The sequence below is a fragment of the Fukomys damarensis genome, unplaced genomic scaffold, assembly GCF_012274545.1.
Source record: "Fukomys damarensis isolate Sample0158 unplaced genomic scaffold, DMR_v1.0_HiC HiC_scaffold_27, whole genome shotgun sequence".
Classification (NCBI taxonomy): domain Eukaryota; kingdom Metazoa; phylum Chordata; class Mammalia; order Rodentia; family Bathyergidae; genus Fukomys; species Fukomys damarensis.
The window spans coordinates 29,829,946-29,852,477 of record NW_022900939.1 but is presented as its reverse complement, the minus strand read 5'-3'; the positions used below and the strand labels follow the sequence as shown (position 1 = coordinate 29,852,477).

Here is a 22,532-nt window from a genome sequence, read left to right as displayed (position 1 = left end):
ACATAAGCAGAAGGAAATCATTCATGAACCAGGTTGTATAACTTTTCCAACATAGTACTGACACACGGGTAAATTTAACAATGCTTGTGGTAGAACTTTCCATTGTTATCTCTGAGCAGGAGCAACCTGGTTAACAGAGGGAATAGTAAAAGCAAAGCATTCACAAACTTTAGCATGTAAAGGAATAGTATAAAAACAATCCTAAAAATCTATAATAGTTATTTCCCATTCTTTAGGTATCATAGTAGGGGATGGGAGACCAGGTTGTAAGGCCCCCATTGGCTGGATCTTTTTATTTACTTCTCGGAGATCAGTAAGCATCCTCCATTTACCAGATTTGTTCTGTATTATAAATACAGAATTCCAAGGTGAAAAAGAAGTCTCAATATATCCCAACTTTAGTTGCTCTTATACTAAGGAGTGTAGAGCCTCCAATCTGTCTTTTTTCAGGGGCCATTGTTCGAACCAGACAGGCTTATCAGAAATCCATTGCAGAGGAAATGGTTTAATTTGAGTGGTGGCCCGTCCTAAAAATAACACCCCAAACCTTTTCTATCTTTTTTGGGGGATGGTATTAAACTCGAGTCTTTGTGCTTGGGAAGCAGGCGTCAGAACCACTGAGGTAAATCCCCAGCCCTCTATCATTTTTTATGACAAAACAGCAATAGGTTGTGTAATACCATATTCATTTTTTTCCTTAAGCCTTTTCCTGATGTGTGTCCCATGCAGTGCACCATTTGTGATGCTTGAACAGAATAATTAGAAGGAATGATCAAACTGGCACCCCATTGTTGAAGAATGTCTCTGCCCCATAAATTAACTGGGACAGAAATCATCATTAGCTTTATTGTGCCTTGCTGGCCATCAGGGCCCACACATTTAAGGATTTTTTTGTTGTTGTTGTTGTTACCGGGGATTGAACTCAGGTCCTGGTACTTGCAAGGCAGGCCACCGAACCGCTGAGCTAAATCCCCGGCCCCCATTTAAGGATTTTAACACTTGAAAAACTTCCCTTAGTTGAACCTGGCCAACTCCCTCTAACATAGAGTCTGGAAATTCAGGAGGCCAAGTGTCAGGCTACTGTTGTTTTCAAGGAGCAGTCACATCTGCTCCTGAATCAACTATTCTACTGAATTTCTTTCCTCTTATCAAAATGTCCATTTTTGTTGTGTTTGAGTTAACCATTTTTTGTTGTTGTTGTTTTGAGACAGGGTCTCACTATGTAGTTGACACTGACCTGGAACTCACTATGTAGCCCAGGCTGGTCTCGAATTTACAGCGATCCTCCTGCCTCAGCCTCCTGAGTGCCGGGATTACAGGCGTGCGCCGCCACGCCCAGCTTCAGTTAACCATTTTAAAAATCTTTATTACCAAATCCTCCCTTCCTTTCTACTGTGGAAGATCCTATAGGACAAAAAGGAAGTAGAAGAAACTGAGCAATTTTATCCCCAGGATGGAATGTCCAAGGAACAGGGGTTTCCACCACTACCTGAATTTCACCGATATAATCTGCGTTTATCAGGCCAGGAACAACTTGAATCCCTTTCATATTTAAACTGGAACACCCCAAGAGTACCACTGTCGACTCTGATTGAGGGCCATACACTCCAGTAGGGACTACTATCCTACTTTTTCCTGGATTTAGATGGCTTATGTATGGAACTGTTAAATCTTCTGCTGAGCTCCCTCTAGTGGCGGAACTGAGTGATAAAACTGAGGGGCGGTGGCATTTGTGCAGTCCAGGCCCCGCTGTTTATCAGGGCGCGAGGCTGCCCCCCCTCCCATTTCCCTGATTTGATTCAAGTGAGTTCCCCTGTGCATCAAATTTAGAACGACACTCTTTTGCCCAATGGTATCCTTTTTTGTAGCGGGGACACATACCAGGCTTAGGTATTTCTTTTATGTAGGGGACTCTCGGGTCTGTTTTACAGGACTACCAGTCCTTTTGATGATGACCAGCCTTCTCACAATTAAAACACGCCCCCTTTTGTTTTGGCACATTTTTCACCTTTGTAGCAGCCAAAGCCTTAGCCAACACGTGAGCTTTATGAGAATGTGCACCAATATTACGGTACAACTTCATGTAATCAAAAACATTTCCCAGGGCCGGTGATTTAGCGCAATGGTTCCGCCGCCTACAATCTGCATTTGTATTTTCAAAAGCAAGTTGTCGCAACAAAGCCTCAGCAGCGGCTGGATGGCTCACCTGTCTCTCTAAAGACTTGTAATTTTGCAAGAAAATCTGGGTAAGGTTCAGAGGGTCCCTGAAATATTTTCACATAACTTTGACCAACTCCGCCTGATGGCATGAATTCTTCCCATGCTTTTAAATCCGCCTCTCTAATCTGCGGGATCGCTCCCTCAGGTATCCGCACCTGCGTATTTAAACCCTGGTAACGACCCTCGCCTGTTAACACATCAAAAGTAATGACGGCTACAGGGGTGCCTGCGGCAGCATTCGCAGCATTCATCCGAGCCTGAAAGGAGCCCCTCCAACCAGTCACGTGTGAAACTGTAAATAATCATTCGGCCGAGACAGGCGCGAGACACCATATTCCAACCCTGCGGGGTCCCACGCGCAGAGGAAGCCCACGCCCTCAGTAGTTCCAATGTATAAGGCGCAGTCGGCCCGTACCTTGAAGCAGCCTTTTTTTTTTTTAACTCTAACAAGTTGGAAATCCACGGCCTCCTACGCAGGGGGTTGTTGGTCCTGTACAGCAGGAAAAGCCAAGCGAATCTCGGGATCGTCACATTTTTGGAGCATTTTCTCCACTCCTGACAGAGGCATAGGGCGCTGCGGTTGTAAAACTGCTTCTGGGTGTAACGACCAAGCCCTGTCTCCCTCCTCCTGCGCTCGCCTCAGAGGCGCTTCAGGCACCGAGGGAACCGTTGGAGGAGTAGGAGGGAGAAGAGCTGGGGGGGGGGGTCTTTCTTTTCCAGATTTTTTCCGACACAGGAAAAATCTTTTGTCCTTCATCCTTCGCCCTTTTAAAAGTGTCATCATCTAATTCATATGCATTCAAAGAAGCCTCAGCAGCTCGATGAATGTCCTGTTTTGTTTTAGTTTCACTTTCTCGCAGTGGCTCCAAGACCCCTCGAACTAAAGCCCACATTGGCCAGAAATCCACAGGGAGATTCTCGCCCTAAGAGCTTTTTGAACATTTTGTTTTACTCTCGCCCCAACGTTTACATCACGAGACCCAGAGTCAGAGAACCAAGGGTTGTATTTTATGACGACGTCGAAACAGTCTGCAATTCGAGATCGAGCGACCTGTGCTCCATTCTCCTTCAATAAATGATGCAATTACATAACAAAAGCAGTATTTTTACTATGAAGTTGCCCCATAACCCTGTTATGACAATCAAAATCCCCTATTACGATAGGTTAAGTCCTTCTCTGATCCGTCTCTCACAGCGAAATCCGATCCTCTTTCAATCAGGTTTCCTGTTCTTCTAGCCCCACGTTCCGGCGCCAGCTGTCAGGAGTCCCTAAGGGAGCGGGACTTATTAAGAAAGAAAGACACAAAATAGCAAGGCAGAGGGATCAAAACTTCGAGTAGCAAAGACCAGGATCTTTATGTGTTCCTTTTTATACCCTACACAGTGAGCTGTTACATGTCAAATTCAGTGGTTTAAAATGGCATGATTTATTAGCTTTCAGTTCCAGTAACCAGAAGTTCAAAAGTAGGTCTTACGGAGTAAAGTTAAGGTGTCAGCAGGACTGTGTTCCTTCTGGAAAAGACGGGAGATCTGTTTGCTTTTGCCTGCTTCTAAAGACCCCTGTATCCTTGATATGTTGTCACCTGCCTTTTGCTTGAATCACAGCACCTTCTTGGACCTTTCAGACTTCCTCTCACGGGGACTTTTGGGATCACACTGACTGGCCCTTATAATCCAGGATGAATTTCCCATCTCAAAATCCTTAATCACACCTGGAAAGTCCTCTTTTCTGTGTCAGGTAACATATACACAGGTTCCAAGATAAGGATGTGGATATCATCAGGGGGTATTCTCTATCATATTGCAGGGAAAATCTAGACCCTTTGGTAAGGTTAGATTAGAGAGCTGGGATGTAGTAAGAAGTAGAAAGGAAATAATCTCTGCATCTCAGAAGTGGCTGAACTGACAGCCTGTGGTTTTAACACCTGCCTCTGTGCAGGTAGCACTGTCCCTCCTAGTGCAGGTTGCCATGCCTACCCAAGTTCCCCTGTTAGTTAATTATGGCGAGCCTTGACACAGGCCTAGCCATGATTGAACTTTGAGTCACCTCGCTGGCACGGACGTGCTCTCGCCCATAGCCACGGGCGAGTTCAGCTGGTAGCAGATGTAACCCATAGTGGTTGTTATTGCTTCCCTCTGGAATGTGTGGGTGGTACTCTCGCTCCCGTGCAGCCCTCGCTCCCATGCAGCTGGAGAGTATAAAAGGAAGAGGTTCTGTAATAAAGTAAGCAAGCAAGCAAGGAACTTGAGAAGGTAAGTGCCTCCCGTCTCTCTGTCCTCGTCCTTTCAGGTTTAGGACCTGCTGGCAGGATCCTGACGTCGCAACTCGCGACAGTTAACCAAACCTGGCCCTCTAGTATAAGTCTAAGAACCAATCAAGTCGTGACCCTCAGGGGTTTGGAGATGGATGGGGTCCTCATCCCCCCAAAAAGGACCATAGCCCCAGATTTGAAGGTATCCTACCTCTGAGCCCTGTGACTTTTAACCAATTCCTCTTGCAATAAAATTACTTTTGGTTTGCACTGGTCTACTGTTCTGACTTCTCTTCTGTGTCAGGGAGAGAGAGAGAGAGGAGAAAGAGACCCACCTAGGGTGACTTTTGGGACCCCTAGATGCAGACCCCAGACCCAACAGACATATATCCATCCTCCCAGATTGAGTTCCTACCACCTTTCTCTTCGTGGCCTCTACATTCAAAGCCAAATTCTTTTTTTTTTTTTTTCATGCCTTCACAGATGTCAGTCACTCTGTTGGAAAGGCCCTTCCCCCTCCTACTTTTTTCTCTTTTGAATTGTAAGAGGCAGTGTGGAGTAGTGCGTAAGAGGCCTAAGGATGGACTAGGGATGTAAGTGTGGTAGAGCCCTAGTCTGTTATGCACAGCACTGCGCAGAAAAACAGTGACAAGACCTAACTTTGGAGTCACTGCTTGGCTGGCCTGGTGGTCAAATAATTAAAATTTCTTCTTGAAATATATGTCACAAGTGGAGATACACCCAAAAGTATTAAAAAGTGAAATGACATATCTAAGGTCCTCTAGAGAAAAAAAGAAAGTGAATAGAAGAAACATGATTGCTGAAATATCAATTACTAAAGCTGAGTCACTACACCATCCTATATTTGGAAATTTCCACAATGTGTTTCTTTTTTTTTTTTTTTTTTTTTTTTTTTTTTGGGTACCGGGGATTGAACTCCGGTCCTTGTGTTTGCAAGGCAGGCTGAACCACTGAGCTAAATCCCCAGCCCCTCAATGTGTTTCTTTCTAAATGATGTTTCTCCTAGGAAGCTGCTTTTTTCCCAGGTTCCACCAGAAATTAATGACTCTAGCTATCTCCCTTAATAGTTTATTTGCATTTTACCATTATGGTACATTATTATGCCTATTTAGGCACATATTACCTATTATTTTTAAAAAAGTAATAGTTACTAATACTCATGTGCAGTTTTGCTATGTGCTAGGCATGGAGTGGTGACCAAAATAGAATACCTTCTACTATGTGTATATAGCATATTACAGTGCAGACCAAGATAAAAAACACCCAAGAAAACATGCAGTTACAAGGTGAAATAAATGGTAGACAAGGAACACATAGGATTCTACCAGTGGAGAACAATGTGGAAAGCAGAGAGTGACTAAGATCTTTCAGAAGAATCGTTAAATTGAGAGCTGCAGCATTCTGTGTGTCGTAGACTGTCTTCACACACTGTGGCAAAGCCTTAATCCTACTTCCCATCCCATGTGATAAGAGATTAAGCACTAATTAGGATTCCATGGTCAGGAAGGCAATTGGTACTCTAAGAAGACAGAAGAGCTTGCTTCCTCTTTCTCCATGTTAGAAGACAGAAATGTGGACTATGTGTAACCTCAAGAAGACCTTCCTGACTACTGACCACGATGGCACCTGATCTCCCTTCCTCCAGCAGACTAGAAAATAAATCTGTTGCCTAATCACCCCCTGGTCTTTGGTGCTTTGTATCCACCAGCCCTATACACCATGTTCAAGCAAGGCTGGGAGCAAATTCCATTCCGCGTTGTACTGGAATTGACATTTTATATAAAACTGACCCATGCTCACTGTGGTGTGAAGAACTTTTACAAGTCACATTTAATTTTGTCATGTAAAAATAACCACTACTTGCACCTTGGCATACTTTCTTACAGTAAATTTCTCTTCACATGTGTTTGTATTTTTAAATTATGACTCAGTACTAAGGGACCAGAGGAATTTTTAAATCTTCTGCTACATCCCTCACCATTTATTTTTTGAGAAAGTTCTCCAGGCTGGACTCAAATTACGGATCCTCCTGCCTCAGCCTCTTAGTGCTGGAATCATAAACACGCACAACCATGCCCTCTTTAAAAAAAAAAAAATCACATTATGGGTGGGTAAAATATGCCCTGATCATACTCTTCCAATGAAAATACGTACTTTAGCTTAACAGTATCCAACTGTGTCTCAGTACCTGCGCTGGGGGAATACAGAAAGCGATCTTTGAAAAGCACACGTGTCAACATGTAAATAGGTGAGTTGTACCACATTATGTGCTATCTTACATTTTTGTGTATTTATAATTTTTTAATTAAATGTTTCATTTTTATTTTTCTTATAGAATCAGCCCAATTCAGTACAATGTTGCATGAAAATCTGCTTTTACAACTTTATGGGGAAGTTGAAAGTATAACTCGCCTGCCAATGATGACTTGGATCATGTGAGCCAAAGAAGTTAGCAAGATATGACAGATAGAGAAATAGAGAATGATGACCTTGATTGATATGAGGAAAAAAAAAACAATAATGTAAATAAATATTTGACTACAAAATGGTCATGTATACCTGAAAGATCCTATGTTAGAACCAGGTCAGAAAATGTTATTAGGTTCCTGCCGGGGTTGAAATCTATTGGACAGAATACCAACACTGTGATCCAGTGTTGGAAATTGGTTGTAATGGACGATGTGCTACAAGATGTTTTTCTTGAAATACACTAATAAATACAAGTAAAACATTCAATGCGTATCAACAGTAATACTTAAAAGTATGTTTATCATGGCACTTTACTATCTAAACTAAAAGCCTTCATAGTAGGACTTTATCACTCTTTTTCTTTTTTTAATATGATGGGATTTTATTTTATCATTTATTTATTTATTTTGGTTTTTTGAGACAGCGTCTCACTATGTAGTTGAGACTGACCTGGAACTCAGTATGTAGCCCATGCTGGTCTCGAACTCACAGTGCTCCTCCTGCCTCAGCCTCCCAATTGCTGGGATTACAGGTGTTCACCACCATGCCAGGTTTATTTTATTTTATTTTTTGGTAACAGGGATCCAACTCAAGTCCTTACATTTGAAAGGCAGGCAGCAGAACCACTGAGCTAAATCTCCGGCCCCTAGGACTTTATCATTCTAATGGTCAGAATCTAAAAAATTTATGGAGAAGTGACAGATGTGGTGTTGAGATTTTTATGGGCCAAGGATGTGTTGTAGCAAGGGTTAATACTAAGTGACCTGGGTGCACCACTTAAACTGAGATTCCATCCTCGATGAAAGTCACACTATGCCACAAGAATGCAAAAGTAAAGACAGCTTTATTACAAGGTTAAGCAATAAGAATAGTATTAAGGGATGGGAGGAGCCTATGACATCACTAGGAGGGGCTTGTGACATCCCTAGCTGCTCGGAGGTAGCAAATATCAGGTTAACTTTCTTGGCAGGAAGAGGGGCATGTTGGGAAGAAGACTGTCCTTTGGTGGGAGAAACTATATATATATATATAAAAAAAGATTGCATTAAGAAAGGGCAGAAGAGTAACACTGGTTGGCAATCCTCTGGAGCAGGCACAGCCTGTCTCCCCTGGCAGAGTCCAAAGATTGCTAGGACCCCTCATTTTTATTTTTGGCATCTTTCCAAGCTCAGCTGGGGGGGGGCTAGTCAAGGCAGCTATTTTGTGTTGTGTGTTTTTTTGTTTTGTTTTGGTTTTGGTTTTTGTTTTTTTAATCAGGGTCTCACTAATAGTTGAGACTGACCTGGAATTTACTATGTAGCCCAGGCTGGGCTTGAACTCACAGCAATACTCCTGCCTCAGCCTCCCAAGTGCTGGGATTACAGGCGTGCACCACCACGCCCGGCTGGGGAAACCATATTTTAACATGGCATTATGGGAAGGAGGCTGGTATTCCATGTGGCAGCCATTTTAAAGTGCAGAACATTATGGGAAGGAGGATGCTGCTATTTTATTTAGCAGCCATCTTTTTTTTTTTCTTTCTTTTAGTACCCAGGGTCCTTGCACTTGTGAGGCAGGTGGCAGCACTGAGCTAAATTCCCCGCCCATGTAGCAGCCATCTTTAAAGCAAGGGAAATCCAACAGTTACATTTGCTAACAAAACAAAACAAGGCAAAAAAACACCTGTTGACCGGCACAGGAACTGTTCACAAGAACAAAGCTGAGGCTGGGGATGTAGCTAGTGGCACCGCATCTGCCTGGCAAGAACAAGGTCCTGAGTTCAATCCCCAGTACCCAGGATTGGTGGTGGTGGTGGGAGTGGCAACAAAGCTGAGATTCCTGAAAAAGAATTTTGTAAATTCACAGTACAGAAATGTACAGTACAATCTTTGGCTTCTTAGATGCTGAAGAAAAGCAAAGTAATATTGATACTGTGAACATTATACCATGACGATAAGATTGATTGTGAAGCTGGGCATCGGAGTGCATGTCTATAATCCCAGCTCTCAAGTGACTGAGGCAGGATGATGCTGTGAGTTCAAGGTCAGGCTGTGCTGCACAGTGAGTTCAAGGCTAGCCTCAACTAGGTAGTAAGACCCTGTTTTAAACAAATGATTGATAGTGAATCCTCAACACAAATGAAGTCAGAAATGGCCATATTTTACAATAAAACAAAAGGTGTAATAAATGTTGTTGACAAGTTATGCAACAACTATGATATCACTCGAAACACAAAGTGTTGGTCACTTATTGCGTTTTCCTTGATCCTAAACATGTCAGACATTGTTTTGTAGTTTACAAAGAAAATAAAAAGCACAAAATATCATGAAGAAATTTTTTCAGAGGATCAGGACTGGAATTGATAAATGTTCAATTACAACAGAGGAAGAACAATATGTATCTTCCCATAGAACTCTGCAAAAGAATTCTGGAGCAGAAGGGCGAATAGACAGGTGAAATATCACAATTACCTTCTAAGAAAACATGAAAACCAGCAAAATGTTAGGTATGTGCTACCAAAGAAGGCAAGAAAACAAAACATATATGCTATGCATGTAAGCATCCTCATGTGTGAAAACTGCCTTAGGTGTGAAAATTTAAGTAAAGAGTTTTTGTCCTGCTTTGATAGGGTCCTGCTCTGTAGTTCTGGCTGGCTCCAAACTCACTATGTAGTCCAAGCTGGCCTTGAACTCACAGCGATCCTTTAATCTCAACCTCCCCAAGTGCTGGGATTATCGGTATGCACCACCATGCCCAGCGGGTGTAAATACTATTTCTGTGGTAGAGTTTTATTTTTATTTTCATTGTAGTTCACATACTTGTTAAGTAAGAAGAACCAAAAACCAGGACCAGACCAGGACCATAACAAGACTTTATTATGGGGAGGATCTGCCAGGCTGTCTCCCAACAAAGGAGAGAAAACAACATAACATAGCAGAATAGGGAGCTTCTTTTATAGGAGCTGGGTGGGGTTAGCCTGCATTGGGGTGCAGCTGAGTGAGGATCAATTCTTTTTACCTAACAATACTATAACTTTTTTTTGATTTAGTAAGCAAATAGTTGACATTGAAAATGTTTAAATACTCAGTATTTTTATTGATATTTCATTTTTCTGTTAAGTGCACGTTGTATAATATAGGAAGCTTCAGAAAAAAGAGCACAAAAGAGGTGACAAGTACAGCCTGCCAAAAAGGAAATACACGCAGTCAGTGTAAGTGAAATTTGTGTATGGAACATGCTGTTGTCATGTGTTAAGACTGTCTTAGGTGTGTTTAATGAATCAAAGATAATTTCTGCTGTAGACTTTTGTTTATATTTTCATTTTAGTTTATGTAGGAACTTATTTCTTTGATCTCGAAAGGAAATATTAAAAATTTAATCTATTTTATTTATACACATTGATAAAACTCATACACACAACGCACCTTTTAAAAAATGTACAATGATGTCCCTAATTAATCCCATTAGCCAGGAACTAACATTTACTTTGAGGGGCCGTAAAGGAGCGCGCCTCTGGGCAGAACGCCCCGCCCGGAGGTCTGCCGGCTCGGCACCCCTCCTCAGGGTGAGCGGCAGAGCTGGCTTGGACACCCCGAAAGGTGAGCGGAGGCCGTGCTGACTCTTACACCCGCCGCCTAGCACAACACACTTAATCGCTGAGGACACCCAGCTACACTGATAGGGGAATACCCGGAACCGCGCCTGAGGCACTTCCGGTCCCGCCAAACCTCGCGATACTTATGTCACTCTCAGGTCAGCCAGCCCAACGGCTGCGCCACCCTGGAACTTTCTTAAACCCCTGCGCACGCGCTCCTAGACCCTTAACGTCCTAGTTCCGCCCTTCTCTAACCACGCCCCTGCCCGTCTGGTCGGCTCTCCTCCTCACCATTCCAAATCTCTACTTCTTTCCTCTGGCAACTTCGCAACAGGCTGCTGATTGGCTGGCGGGGAAGCAAAAACCACGGAGGGGAGGCGACGATAGGCTGGTTGCTGGCCAGGCCCCGCCTGGCTGGCGCAGAAGGCGATTGGCCTTTGCTGCCGTCCAATCGGGGGCGGGCTGTCGGATTCAAATCGAGGGCGTTGGGCTTGCAGTCGTTGGTCTTATTGGAGTTGTTGCCCTCGCGTGAGGAGGACGTGTGTCTGGCTGAGCTCTTGTTGATTTCGCGTTTGCTTCGTTTTTCTCCTCGTTGTGCGCCAGTAGGATGGCTCATAAGCAGATTTACTACTCGGACAAGTATTTCGACGAGCACTACGAGTACAGGTGAGCAACCTTGACTGACCCGGCCTGGCCCCCTCGGTCGCGGTCCTGTAGAGCCGGAGACCAGTAGCCTAGGTCCCGCGATATCGCCGACCTAGAGGCTTCGTGTTCGCCTTTGTCTTTCCACACCGGCCGCAGAGAGCCGGCCGGGATCCTGGGAGGTTCGGACGGGGTCGGACTCGGCCGCTCGGTCCCAATTCCAGGTCCCCGAGTAGGACCGGAACAGGATCCGCCGCAGGGCTTCCCGGTGGACAGTCGTGTACGTTTACTCTGTTGCTGGGTCGGGGCTGCGTTAGTGTAGACTGGCGATCCCACCTGTGAACACAGGGACACATTTTCCCCCTCTTGCTGCCTTTGGGGTTGGTGGGGATCCCCGAGAGAAGAACTCGCGGGACTCCACGCATTTTAACTGCGCGCGAGACTGAATGAGCTGCCTTCAGCTATTTCGGTACGTGGTGAAAATGCTTCGTTTCAGGACCACATTGCAAACCCGAGTGGGCCATGGACCCCCAAACCCCGGCGCCGCTAGTATACAGTGTCCTGTTCTTTGGCCTTGAGCAATGTTTGGCTTTGCATACTGGAGGGTGCATTGGAAAGTAGCAGTTTAATCAATAAAAATAGCAAACTAGATCGTGGGAGGTCGGTGACTCAAATTTGCCAGGTTTACTGTAGCCAGTCTTGCGAGGGGCGTGGTCTCCAAGACCACTGGATCTTAACGAAGTTTTTGTTAGGGAAAGACCAAGTTGTAATTAGGGGCGATAAAGCCTACGCCTGCCTTGGCCAAGTGGTAACCTTGTTTTCTCCTGTTGCTTTTTTAAGGTCAGATTTCCTGTTTGAGGAGGAAAAGGACCTGAGTGGGGTCCATCGCCTCAGTATCATGGAAATCTACATACAAAGGAAACAGTTACTTTGGGCAGTTGTACAAATGAAAAATACTTTGCACTGTTTTTTATTCCTATCCAGAAAAATAAAATTGGTGGAGTTTTTTCTGGCTACAAATTTGAAATAAATTATGTAGTAAGAAGAACCTATACAATTCTAACAGGGCAATATATATTAGCACAATGTTGAATTGTGGGATGCTAAGAGCATCATTGGGGGTATCCAATAATAGAAGGTAAACTCAGTACTACTTGTAAATACTGTTGATACAGTCGCTGTAAAATTCTGACCCCAACCGCTTTTACCTGGGCATTGAATCCAGGGCTTTAGACCCAGACTTTTGAGTCGAGGTCCTACTGTGTCACTAAATTGCACAGGCTGGGCTTGTACATTTGACCCTTCTGATTCAGCCTTCCCAGAGCACGGAGATGAGCTATCCCTGGCCAGTGTAAATTTCAGATTAGTATTTTTGTCAGTGAGTAATAACCTATACTTTTATATTTGCAACTTTTCCAGTCCTTTCTCTTGTACTTGGGACCCTTTGTAGAAGGCCCTTCTCCCCCCCCCCGGTAAAATATAGTAAAATACAAGTAGACAGTACTTAGGCAGCTGAGGCAGGAGAATTGTCAAGAATTCTAATCCAGCCTGGTGTACATAGTGAGTTCAAGGCCAGCCTGAACTACAAAGATCTCACCTCAAAAAAAAAAAAAAAAAAAAGTATAATCCCCGTGTGAACTTAATTTTTTATTTTTTTGGCTTTTTGAGACAGGGTCTTACTATGTAGTTGAGACTGACCTGGAACTTACTATGTACCCAGGCTGGTCTCGAACTCACAGCAATCTTCCTGCCTCAGCCTCCCAAGTGCTGGGATTACAGGCGTGTGCCACCAGGACTGGCTCTTGAACTTAATATTTTTTTCTGTTAAAATCAAAACCTGATGATCAAACCCAGAGCTACACAATTCATGGAGAGTACTGGGGTGGTAACTTCTGTTTCAATAATTTGTTGATACATTTACCAACACACTGTTCTTGAAAGCAGATGTACAAAAGCATTACATTTCTCTGAGACTGCCCAACAATGTAGAGGATAAAAGTAACAATTTTTTTCTTTTAATGTAGAGGCTTAAAAGTTAAATGTTAAGCAGTATTTCAAGAATGATGGTGTGTGTGGTAATCAAGGGTGGCACATGCCTATAATTCCAGCACTGTGGGCATCTGAGGCTAGAGGCTCTCCGGTTTGTTTCCCGAGTGATTGTTTCAAAGTTAAAAAAAAAAAAAAACAAAACAGGGGTGTAGCACAGTGCTTCTTGGGTGCTGTCCCAACACCCCTTCCCCCAAGTGTGGTAACTAGTAAGTATAAAGAATCTCTCTCTCTTCCTTTTTTTTTTTGAAACAGGGTCTCACTAGGTAGTTGAGACTGACCTGGAACTTACTGTGTAGCCCAGGCTGATCTCAAACTCACAGTGATCTCCTGCCTCAGCCTCCCTAGTGCTGGGATTATAGGCCTGCGCCACCAGGCCCAGCTCTAAAGAATCTATTTAATTTATGGGAATTGGTACGAATTTTATGTTACGGAGTATGGTAGTAAACAAAATCATTTTGAGGCTCACTTCTGCCAACAGATGACACTAAATTAGTCCTTAACCAGCCGTGGCCTAAAATTAGTTGATGATGTCTCTGCTTAAAGTGGGTTATGGTTCAGTTTTCCTATGTCCTAGAATGTGACCAGACTGCTTTTCTCATCTCCCAGTTGGCCAACTCATTGGTAAAAATCCTATAGTGATTAAAAAATTAGTTGATGCTAATGGCTGCCTCTGTGCAAAAGTAGTAGTACTCCTGAAAGTGGTAAAAATGGGGCCGAGAAGTATGACTTTTATACTTTTTTATGGTAACAGGGCAGGGATATAGTTTTATTTTTAAGACTGTCAGTGCTATAGTTGTACATAATATCGGTGACTTGACCTTGATTACTTTTTATGTGTTTAGAAAAAAAGTTTTGGATATGTCAGTAATTTCCTGGAAAACTGAAGTTCAGTATGAAGTTGCAAAGACATTTGCAATTTTTTTTTTTAAAGTTTTAATTGAAGTATACATAGAGAAACAACTGGAGGGATGGGGGTTTAGCTCAGGCTTAGGTGAAAGGTCCTGAGTTCAACCCCTTGCACCCAAAACAAAACAAAACAAAAACTTTGGGAGTATACAAGAACTTGTATCTACTACAGATCTGGTGATAAGTAAAAGAAACACAAGTTATCTGTGTCTAGAATGACACACTATATTGATCTACTTATGCAAAGTTTTGTAGTCTGGGACTGGGATGACAACTCCACAGTCAGGGTTTAGGTTCCTTACCTCTTGTGGCTTTGCCATCCATCATCCGTTTGCAGTTTCTTCTATGGTCTTACACTGCTACTGTAACTTCCTGATCATATATATCACTTTGTGTCTACCAAGAGAAAGAAAAGGGTTAGCCTATTTTATCTTTTCTTTTGAGGATATTTTTCATCGCTTGCATATTCTGCTTATATCCTGTGGTCAGGATTTGGTTACATGAACAAAGCTAACCACAAGGTAGGCTGGGCTGTGTGACCGTGTACCCAGTTTAGATTTCAGAGTTCTATTCCTGGAGATTTACAAGCAAGATTCTCTTTTAGACAAAAATTTAACTGTAGAGTTGTCTTCTGCTTTTAGACAGCATGTTCTTGGCTCACTAATTTGAATGTAGGGTCTCAAAAACCAGATAAAGGTGGTTTAGAATGAAGATGATTGGCACCGAATGGTATTGTAGTAATAGAATTTCTTCAAGTACCTTCTTTTAATGACAAAAACTTCAAATTTTTAGTATATGTATGAAGTGATAATAAGGAAACACTTGAAGCATTTAATACTTGGCTGTACCTTTTAACAGGCATGTCATGTTACCCAGAGAATTGTCTAAACAAGTGCCCAAAACTCATCTGATGTCTGAAGAGGAGTGGAGACGACTTGGTGTCCAACAGAGTCTAGGCTGGGTTCATTACATGATTCATGAGCCAGGTACGTTTTGTTATAAATTGTTAGCTGAATTAGTGATTGTGTCCAGTATTTTAGTAACATGGACATTTAATGATATCACTGAGGAATTCTGATGTTTTTTAATGACTGATTCCTTAGCTCCATGGAGTGTTCCCATTTAAAATAAAATACCACGGGAATGAATATACATTCTACTTGTAAGAATAACTTAGGACACAACATAGCTACTCTGTTGTATTTTAAAATTTGTCATTGTTAATAGTACCTGGAAAATACTGTGTGCCTAGAATTTCATTGTTTCCCTTATCTTAAAACTACTTCAAGACAAGTCATATGTCCTTAGGTTTTGTTATAGAAATTGATGTAATTAAAAGTGATTCTTTTCCTTCAGCCCCAGAAAGGATGTTTATCTACTGCCTTAAGGTTAAATAAATGAGATAGTGTATGAATTCAGCTGTGCTACCATGTTAGGCATATCTGAGGGTCAAGGTATGAACCAAAAGGTTTTTTTTATTAAATAATAAACTAGCTTGAAGCTTAGTGGGGTTGAATTCAGTTTTTGGATTATTGGTAAATTTAATTTACAGAATTTATAATCTGTTGAACAAAATAGGAAACTACGTAAGGTAGAACTAAAGCCATGTATATACTGCTAGTGAGTAAAAACAGCATTAAAAACTAAACTCTCAGAGGAATATTCTCATTGTCAGAGTGCCTTTGAAGCAAAATTCACTTGAAACAGTTAATAGTTGATTCATTTTATTCTGCTTGAATTAAATTATTTAAATTTTCTTTCCACAGAACCGCATATTCTTCTTTTTAGACGACCTCTTCCAAAAGAGCAACAAAAATGAAATTTATTTTGGATCAACAGTTAAATCTTTTTCAAATTTAATGTATATGTGTATATAAGGTAGTATTCAGTGAATACTTGAAAAATGTACAAATCATTCATCCATATCTGTGCATGAGCTGTATTCTTCACAGCAACAGAGCTCAGTTAAATGCAACTACAAGTGGGTTATTGTAAGGTGTTTAAGACAGTTCTTCTAGATAGTTTTTCTCTTAATATAAGTGCCTGTTAGATGTTACCTGTTACTTTTGTTAAATAAAGTTTGTATGTTGCATTTATCCCTGTTTGAAGTTATTGGGGTGTATTTTCCTAGTTGACTTGTGACTAATACAGATTGGTTTTGATTCTGTAATTTTAGGTTTGAGGAAATAAACCTGAAAGATGTTAAAGAAATTTAAAATAGTTTGGTATGGTGGGTATTATTTAATTCACTCAATGAAGAAGCTAAGAACTCAGGGATATGTTAAAACTAGAGCGAAAGTAGATTTTTTAGCTGTCATTAGTTCACTTTCTAGGTAAATGTTTAGGATCGCCCAAGTGAACAGAAAAGCCCATCTTAATACTCTTTGGGTAGCTTCCACTTAATCTAAAAACTCACTGTTATCCTCACTATTATTAACCCTGTTTATCTTTTTCTCCACTTGCCAAGTAAAGATAATGCCCCTATTAAAACAAAACATTTTTGAAGGTTCAAAAACACTAACACAGCTTCATGACATAATGTACTTTTCATGTTTCAGTTGCCTTCTTAGTTGCTAAGGCAATATTTTAGAATTAAATGCAAACATCTTAGATTTATTGTTATGCTAGAGAGGCATTTTGAATGAGTAGCCAGTCAATGTAAGACCCTATCTGTAAAGGTTGCTTTTAAACTTTATGAGCACAATAAATACTGAGAAGGGAAGGTGACAGCCACTCTTCAACCTCCAAGACAGATTCAGCTGCCAGACTCGAGTAGTAATAAACCTGTGGGACCCACATGAACATACTGAGGCTACCTGTGATTTTTGCTTGAAGTGTAAACACCAGGTGTTCAAGTCTGCAAGTGGCAGAAAACCTACAATTTGTCTGTTAATCCTCACTCATCAAGTGGTCTACATTCCTAGCAACCTTTTTCTGATCCATCTGTCCCTTATTCAAAGCCTGAGCGTTTTTTATTTTGAAATCTATTCTGCAGGCTTTCCTTTAGACTTCTGTCCTTGAAACAGCTCATTAACTTCTCAGTACTGGTAGCATTCTGACCCTGTGTAGTGTTATTTCTCACCTGCAAAAATGTTTTTCTCTACCCTTATTTGCCATAACACATTTTCTGTTCAACACTTTGAAACAAAATTTGGAGTTCTTTTATGTAGTTAATTCCAAGTCCGTGGCGGTTTTAGGAAGCTTAAGGTATCAGTAAATAGGCTGGTGCGCTTTCCAGATCTGTAGAATTACTTTTTGTTTTTTGTTTTGTTTTTGAAGCAACATTGGTGTATTTTGGATTTTAGATATACATAAATCATCATAGGGAGTGTGTACCTTTATGTGATATATCGCCCCCCTGCCTCCGTAGGCTTCTCACAGGGTGTGCAAATGTCCCTTTAAATCACCAACAACCCCGAGGAAATATTGGGGAAATACAGAAAGGCGGGGATGGTGCTTTTCAGGGGATCCTATCCAAGGGGCTCTCCTGCATTCCTAATGTCAGACCGATGAGGCCCATGTTGCTAGAGAAACCAGGACTTCACTCAAGTTTTTAAGTCCCTGCCATCCTGGCTGCAGTCACTTGGGATAACCCAGCGTGCCCTAGATAGATCACATGTCAGATGCCTCCATCCTACTTGAGCACAGCTCAGTTACTCCGCGGCTGGTGAGCCGAGTATGGCTCACGCAAGCTGCCACGCTTTGCGGGAATGAGGGGCGAAGCAGCGCCTATTGATGACGTACTTCCTGGCTCCCGCACGAAAGGCGGAAACGCGTTATCTGCTGGGCCAGCCAGGGGCTTTCACTGGCGCGGGGTCCTTCGGCCTCCCTGCCATGGCGTCGGAGAGGCCGTGGGGACCTGAAGGCACGGTAAGGGCCGCAAGGGCTGGTGTGGCCTTTCGGCGGCCTCAGCTCGTCGGCCAGGCTTGTCCCAGAGTTTCCGTCGGGTGGTAATGGGACTATTTGGCAGATGTGGGCGGTGGCCTAGAACCAGCCTCGGGCCCTGGGCTTGCCTGAGAGTGGTGGCCCGGTGCCCAAGCTCCGCCCGCGTTTAGCGCCTGCGGTAACGTGATGTCTAGAAGCAGTCTAGGTTGGGCTACTCGGCGAACTTGCGGCTTTCTGGGGAGGGAGCCGCTCATTGAAAAGCACTCGTGAGCTTTAAAAGTTGCAGTTTTCGCTGTACATTTTGTAACTGCTAGAAGTTAAGAGTTTGACAGTCACATAAATTAGCTTTAGGCTAATTAAAAAGTAGTTGTAAAATTCGTAGTACTAGTAAATTACTTATGTCAAAAAACATTTTTACGTACACGTGCCAATTTCAAACAAACGTAAACATTTGCTAACAAAATAAAAAGGAAAGGGATCAAGAGATGGGGCGTGAGGGCTAAGAAAAAGGAATTAAAATGTGTTATGTACATGTACCAATTTCCGATAAGGAATGTAAACATGTGCTAGGCACATGTGCTAATAAAAATTAAAAAGACACTTTATTTTAAACTGAAGGGCTCATTGGCAATAAAGTGATTTTCTTGCAAATCAAATCATGCTCGTTTCAGTAAAGCAGCTCTAAAAATCATGCTCGTTTCAGTAAAGCAGCTCTAAATAGTTTACACAGTAAAAAGCAAATCTGGAGTTTTTTTTTTTTTTTGAGAGATTTAGTGGAAATATATGCAGTATGTTCAGAGTGCTACTGGTAAAGGATCCCGGAGTATATTTGACTGCAGTAGGGGTAGGATTCTCAGTTATACCTAATTAAACCTCAGAAGTAAAAATACTCATTTCCAAGTTTAAAAACCACAGATAATGTTGTTAGTTATGGTCCTTTTATATATGATGTAGGTTGAATTTAATTTCCACTTTAATTTTAATTTAATTGCCATTATTTTCATTAAAAGGCTGGGGATTTAGCTCAGTGGTGCCGCCACCTGCCTCACAAGTGCAAGGAAAGGAGTTCAATCCCCAGTACCAGAAAAATAAATAAGTAAAAAAGCACTAGGAAGAAATCTTTAGCAAAACGAACTGTAGTCTTTGCTAGGCAGAAGTTTTTAAATAACAGCATGGGAGCTTACTTGGGAGACTTAGAATGGAGCACCTCTCTGGGTTTTGTTTACATTTGGTTGCTTGCTCTCAATGTATGTGGTCATCCCTTCCTTTTTTTTCCCCCCCTCAGGGCAGTGTCAAGTTATCAGCAGATGTGAAACCATTTGTCCCTAAGTGTGCAAGGCTCAACGTGGCATGGACAGAGTCTTCAGAAGCATGTGTCTTCCCTGGCTGCACTGCCACCTATTATCCACTTGTACAGGAACCACCAATGACTGAGTATGTATTTTATAAATGGCTCACCTTATCTAGGGGACATATTTCTTGGATTTAATGGTGAATAGACTTTCAGATAGGCCACAGTTACCATATTAAAGTTTTGTAGATGGGGAGAGAATGCTTACCACCTAAGAAGGGGCTGAGCCTGTAGGCATTTTAACCATGTCCTGTGCCAACAAAAACTGGAGTTCTAGCTCTGCTGTTTTCCCTTAGTACACAGTCTGTTATTAGTCTAAGAAAGTACGGAGACTACATTGCATTTTACTAGGAAATGCAGTTTCAAGTTCCATTTGTTCATACTGCTTAAAATATGTAAGTGTAGCCTAGTGGTGTGGGCCTCCAATCCCAGCAATTTTGGGAGACTAAAGCAGGAAAGTAAGTTTGAGCCCAGCCTGGGCAACTTAACGACTTGGTGAGACCCTGTCTCTAAGTAAAAAAGTGTGCTGGGGGTGTGTAACCCATTTCAAAGGCCTAGGTTTAGTCCCTGTTAAGGGGGATTGTGCATGGGGAGGGAGGAGTATATATACATGTCTAGGGTTTGGGAATGTAGCGCAGTGGTAGACCACTGGCTTAGCCTATACAAAGCCCTGATTTAATCCTCAGCACCTCAGGAAAAAAAAAATGTCTAATGGAAGGTGAAATGGTAAGAAGGATGGGTAAGAGGAAACAAGGCAGAGATAGGGCCAAATGGATAACATGCTTTTCATTTTTAAGGGTTACCATTTTAAAATCTTATTCAGGGAAAGGATGAAGGTGAACAACTATAGATAGCCACATTCTATCAGTGTGAATAATTCTTTAGAAACATGCTTTTTGTTTTCAGCTATTTTGCTTTATATATGTCCTACAGAGATGGATTTATTTTTCAAATTTTAGTTTTAAATTGTTCTAAATTTGAGTTGAAAGAAGGCTTACATTTTCCTTTAAATTTTTCCTTCTCAAGATTCATTCTCAGGGTGTTTACAAGATATTTTTGCCTTTTAGCTGAATTTGTTAACCTTTCACATAATAGTGTAGACTTATCTGTAGATTTTTTTGTTTTGTTTTTGTTTTTTGAGACAGGGTTTCGCTATGTAGTTGAGACTGACCTGGAACTCACTGTGTAGCCCAGACTGGTCTTGAACTCACAGTGATCTTCCTGCCTCAGCCTCCCGAGTGCTGGGATTACAGGCATTGCGCCACCACGCCTGGCTTTTTGTAGCTTTATTTTTAAGATCTGCGTCTACTTTAGTGTTTATATAAGGTCCTGTATTTATGTTTTCTCAATAGGTTCAAACTTGTTTCCTTTTTATTTTTATTGTGCTTGTGTAGTATGATTGAAAAGTTCATACTGGATATAAATTCCAGAATTGCATTTTCAAGAATGAAAACTGGAACAAATGCAAAAAAATCATTGTCTGGTTTATAGTCTATATAGGAAATATTGATAGGTACAGTTTTGTTGTTGTTGTTGTTTTTGGTACCAGGGATCAAACTCTAGCCCTTGCGATTGCAAGACAGGCGCCAGAACCTCTGAGCTAAATCCCCAGCCCGAAAGGTACAGTTTTTGACAAAAGTTGAAATCTTACCTTTATATCGTAGTATTAGTAATCGGTGAGTGTATTAATTAGGATTTTCCAGAGAAACAGAATTAGCATTCATTTGGCCAGAGTTTAATAGTGATATTCTCCAAAATTACTATTGTTATTGGTAGGAATTTGTTGAGCATTTTTAGCATCCTGCAGTGTACTGGGGAAATTTCAGAAAACGTTGGTGTGTTTTAGTCAAAAGCATTGGGCTAGGTCTAGGAGAAGTAGCATAGTGCCTAGCAGTATACTACAGCTCAACTTTGCATTGGAATCCTGCATGGTACAGCTGATAGCTGGATAGGAAATAAGGAATGTTTATTGGTATGTTAGATTAGGTCGTGACGGTCACTTGAATCCAGTTAGAGGATTGAATATTTTAAGTTCCAGGTACTAGAAAAAGAAGAAAATACTTAAAAAGACCTACTGAAAAGCGGGGGGTTCTATGATTACCGCTACATGTTTTGTTGGGAAAGATACTGTATTGTAGTATTCTGCAAATAATATAGAAAGATCCGTGGAATCCTTCATTAGAACAGAAGTTGAGCCAGCATGTGGCACATACCTGTAATCCCAGCACTCTGGGAAGCTGAGACAGGAGGATTGAAAATTCAACCCCTGCCTAGTCAGTTTAGCCACTTAGTGAGACTCTGTCCCAAAAAAACAAACAACAAACTGTGTGTAGAGAGGGTATGGGCTGTGGATGTAACTCTGTGCAACGGATGTGGATTCAGTCCTCCACACAGCCAAACAAACCAAAAGAAAAAAGTTGGAAGCAGGGCTGGTTTGTGTACCAGATGTTAAATTTGGGATTTACATATGCTGTGTTGGGGAAAGTGAAATATTAAGTGGGAATGACTAGTGAGGCAGAGATGGAGGCCTGGAGCAGGTAAAGGTGCTGAGTTGTGTATATGTACTTGAAGTCTTGAGCAGAAAGATGAGAGGCTTCCACTATGAATGAGTGTTACAGGTGGGAAGGAGGGTGCAGAGGAACCAGCAGAGGGGGACCCTTGGATGGGGGGTGCACAGTTCAGACCAGTGGAGCCTAAAAAAGTTATGGGAGGTAGGAGGAAGAGATACGAGGTTGGCAGAGTCAGGAGCACTGCACGGAGACACCAGCCACATGGGATGTAAAACAAGTGTGTCACTGTGGAATTGGGGTCATCTGAGCAACTTGTGGCGTTGGTATTTTTCTGAAGAAGACATTTGAAGCCTCTGAAGACTCTTTGAGTTGTTTCTCTGTTACTTGGTTTTATTTATTTATTTTTTTTCTGCTTGTAACTGCATGGGATGGGGAGGAAAAATATTAACTTTGCAGAGGTATAAGGACCAGTGAGGTTAGAGAAACCCATAGGACTCCTCCAGTGTGGAAAACTAAATTGTGATGAGTCAGGGCCCAGTCAGGGTCTCTTAGTGGTCCTGAAAATTTCCTGGATGACAGCAGCCTTCAAGACCACCCTGGAACCTGTCTGCCTCTCTTGTTTTTTGCTTTTTTTTTTTTTTCTTTTCTTTTTT

General features: G+C 41.9%; 2 protein-coding genes across 8 annotated transcripts in view; both read left to right on the top strand.

Moving 5' to 3' along the window:
• Positions 1-10,956: 10,956 nt before the first annotated feature.
• On the top strand, positions 10,957-16,170 carry Cks2 (CDC28 protein kinase regulatory subunit 2). The gene is made up of 3 exons (XM_010607589.3): positions 10,957-11,202; positions 14,992-15,119; positions 15,900-16,170. The coding sequence occupies exons 1-3, from the start codon at positions 11,144-11,146 to the stop codon at positions 15,950-15,952; spliced, it is 240 nt and encodes a 79-aa protein (XP_010605891.1). The 5' UTR covers positions 10,957-11,143; the 3' UTR covers positions 15,953-16,170.
• A 1,734-nt stretch (positions 16,171-17,904) lies between these two features.
• Positions 17,905-22,532, top strand: part of Secisbp2 (SECIS binding protein 2) — a 40,227-nt gene continuing 35,599 nt past the window's right edge. For all 7 annotated transcript variants that reach the window (XR_777007.3, XM_033756461.1, XM_010607593.2 and 4 more), the window contains exons 1-2: positions 17,905-18,003; positions 19,304-19,452. Coding sequence is in view for 6 of the 7 variants with exons in the window: in XM_033756461.1 (XP_033612352.1) it covers positions 17,968-18,003; positions 19,304-19,452 (185 nt within the window). In the remaining variant the exon portion in view is untranslated. The remainder of the gene's footprint in view (positions 18,004-19,303; positions 19,453-22,532) is intronic.

What these genes read in the sequence shown, in the direction of transcription:
- Cks2 (XM_010607589.3), top strand. Translation starts at nt 11,144, where the DNA reads ATGGCTCATAAGCAGATTTACTACTCGGACAAGTATTTCGACGAGCAC. An exon ending in GACGAGCACTACGAGTACAG is followed by an intron (nt 11,203 to 14,991) that starts GTGAGCAACCTT and finishes ACCTTTTAACAG; the next exon opens with GCATGTCATGTTACCCAGAG. An exon ending in TTACATGATTCATGAGCCAG is followed by an intron (nt 15,120 to 15,899) that starts GTACGTTTTGTT and finishes TTCTTTCCACAG; the next exon opens with AACCGCATATTCTTCTTTTT.